This window comes from Misgurnus anguillicaudatus, chromosome 18 (genome assembly GCF_027580225.2).
Source record: "Misgurnus anguillicaudatus chromosome 18, ASM2758022v2, whole genome shotgun sequence".
Taxonomy (NCBI): Eukaryota; Metazoa; Chordata; class Actinopteri; order Cypriniformes; family Cobitidae; genus Misgurnus; species Misgurnus anguillicaudatus.
Window position 1 is genome coordinate 35,133,430 of NC_073354.2, and position 1,539 is coordinate 35,134,968.

General features: G+C 36.3%; 1 protein-coding gene across 1 annotated transcript; it reads right to left on the bottom strand.

Moving 5' to 3' along the window:
- Nucleotides 1-302: 302 nt before the first annotated feature.
- Nucleotides 303-1,322, bottom strand: LOC141350644 (trace amine-associated receptor 4-like). The gene has a single exon (XM_073856507.1). It carries the CDS (start codon nucleotides 1,320-1,322, stop codon nucleotides 303-305), a length of 1,020 nt encoding a protein of 339 aa, XP_073712608.1.
- Between the last annotated feature and the right edge of the window lie 217 nt (nucleotides 1,323-1,539).

Below are 1,539 nucleotides of genomic sequence, written 5' to 3' on the forward strand. Positions count from 1 at the left end.
ATACATCTCAGATCTAAAACTGTCTGGCACAGTTTGTGTTAACCTCTGTTGTTTATTATAATGACTGATCTAATATGTATGATCTTCCCATTGAGATCATTACAGGCCTAGAGTTTTTTAAACTCAAATATTTACTGCATTTTTCAATAATGTCAAATTAGCAAAAGATTTAAGCATACATAAACTATAGCATGTGAAACTACATAAAAAGAATGATAAATTAATTAAATATCTCTGAAATCAACACTATCAGCTTCACAACATGTATTCAGTCACTGGTTATTTATCTATAGAAACTGTATTTATTCAAATGTCAAGGTATGTGAATGATTGAATCCACAAATATAAGTGAATATGAGAGTCTTAAAGTCCTTCTGAAAGCAAGGATAGAAAAATCCATAGATCAAAGGATTACAAGCAGAGTTAAAATAGGCAAACCAATATAAAGCCTCAAAAACATCAGCTGGGATCACAAAATGAAGGAAAGGATCAACAGCAATGGCAATAGATGAGGGCAGCCAGCAGATAAAGAAAACGCCCATAACAAGAGCCAGAGTTTTAGCTGCTTTTCTTTCTCTGTGTGCAGAGCTTTGAATGTTAACACCTGTGGTGGTCACAGACACTTTAACTGACAAAACCTTTGCATGTTTTCTTACAACATTAAATATGATGATATACAAAGAGCTCATTATAGTTCCTGGAATAATAAATAACAAGATTACACAAATGAGTCCCCATTCTTTGTTAAAAACCACAGCACACCCACCAAAACAAGACATCTGTAATATAAGAGCTTCCAGACCAATAGCATTCACTCCTGAAAACACAACAGAAAAGCTGTACACAAATGAAAAGATCCATGTAAGGGTGATTAATACAGTCACAGTGTTGTTTGTGATCCTCATTTTGTACCTCAGAGGGTCACAAACGGCCCAGTATCTATCAATAGATATTAAACTAAGATGTATTAAAGAAGAAAAACAGAAGGTTACATCCAAGCTAGAATGAACTTTACAAATAACATCTCCCAAAAACCAGCAGCCCTCGACAGATCGCACCATACTGTAGGGCATCACCAGTGAACCCTGCAGACAGTCACACACAGCCAATGACTGAACGATCAGATGAGTTGGAGTCTGAAGCTGTTTGAAGTGAGAGATGGAGATGATGATCAGCAGATTCCCAAAAACTGTCATGAAGATCATGAGTGAAATGAAAGCGTACATTGCCACTTTAACTCCAGTGAGACGATGAGCTCTAGGACAAGAGTCTGGATGTAAAGGATAACACAGGAGAATATTCTCAGTCTCATTGAAAGACATTGCGTTATATGACTTCCTTTGTACAGGCAGACAATAATAACCCAAAGTTTAAACCAAATCATTTTAAAATTACAACATGGTTAAGGCAATACACTCAATGCATAAATACACTACATGCCCATTCAACATAACTCCCTCAGAATAAATGTGAAAGGTGTTCATATATACAGTTTAGGTCAGGTCTCAACCCCTCCACCAGCTGCATACGTCAATAAGT

What these genes read in the sequence shown, in the direction of transcription:
- LOC141350644 (XM_073856507.1), bottom strand. Translation starts at nt 1,322, where the DNA reads ATGTCTTTCAATGAGACTGAGAATATTCTCCTGTGTTATCCTTTACAT.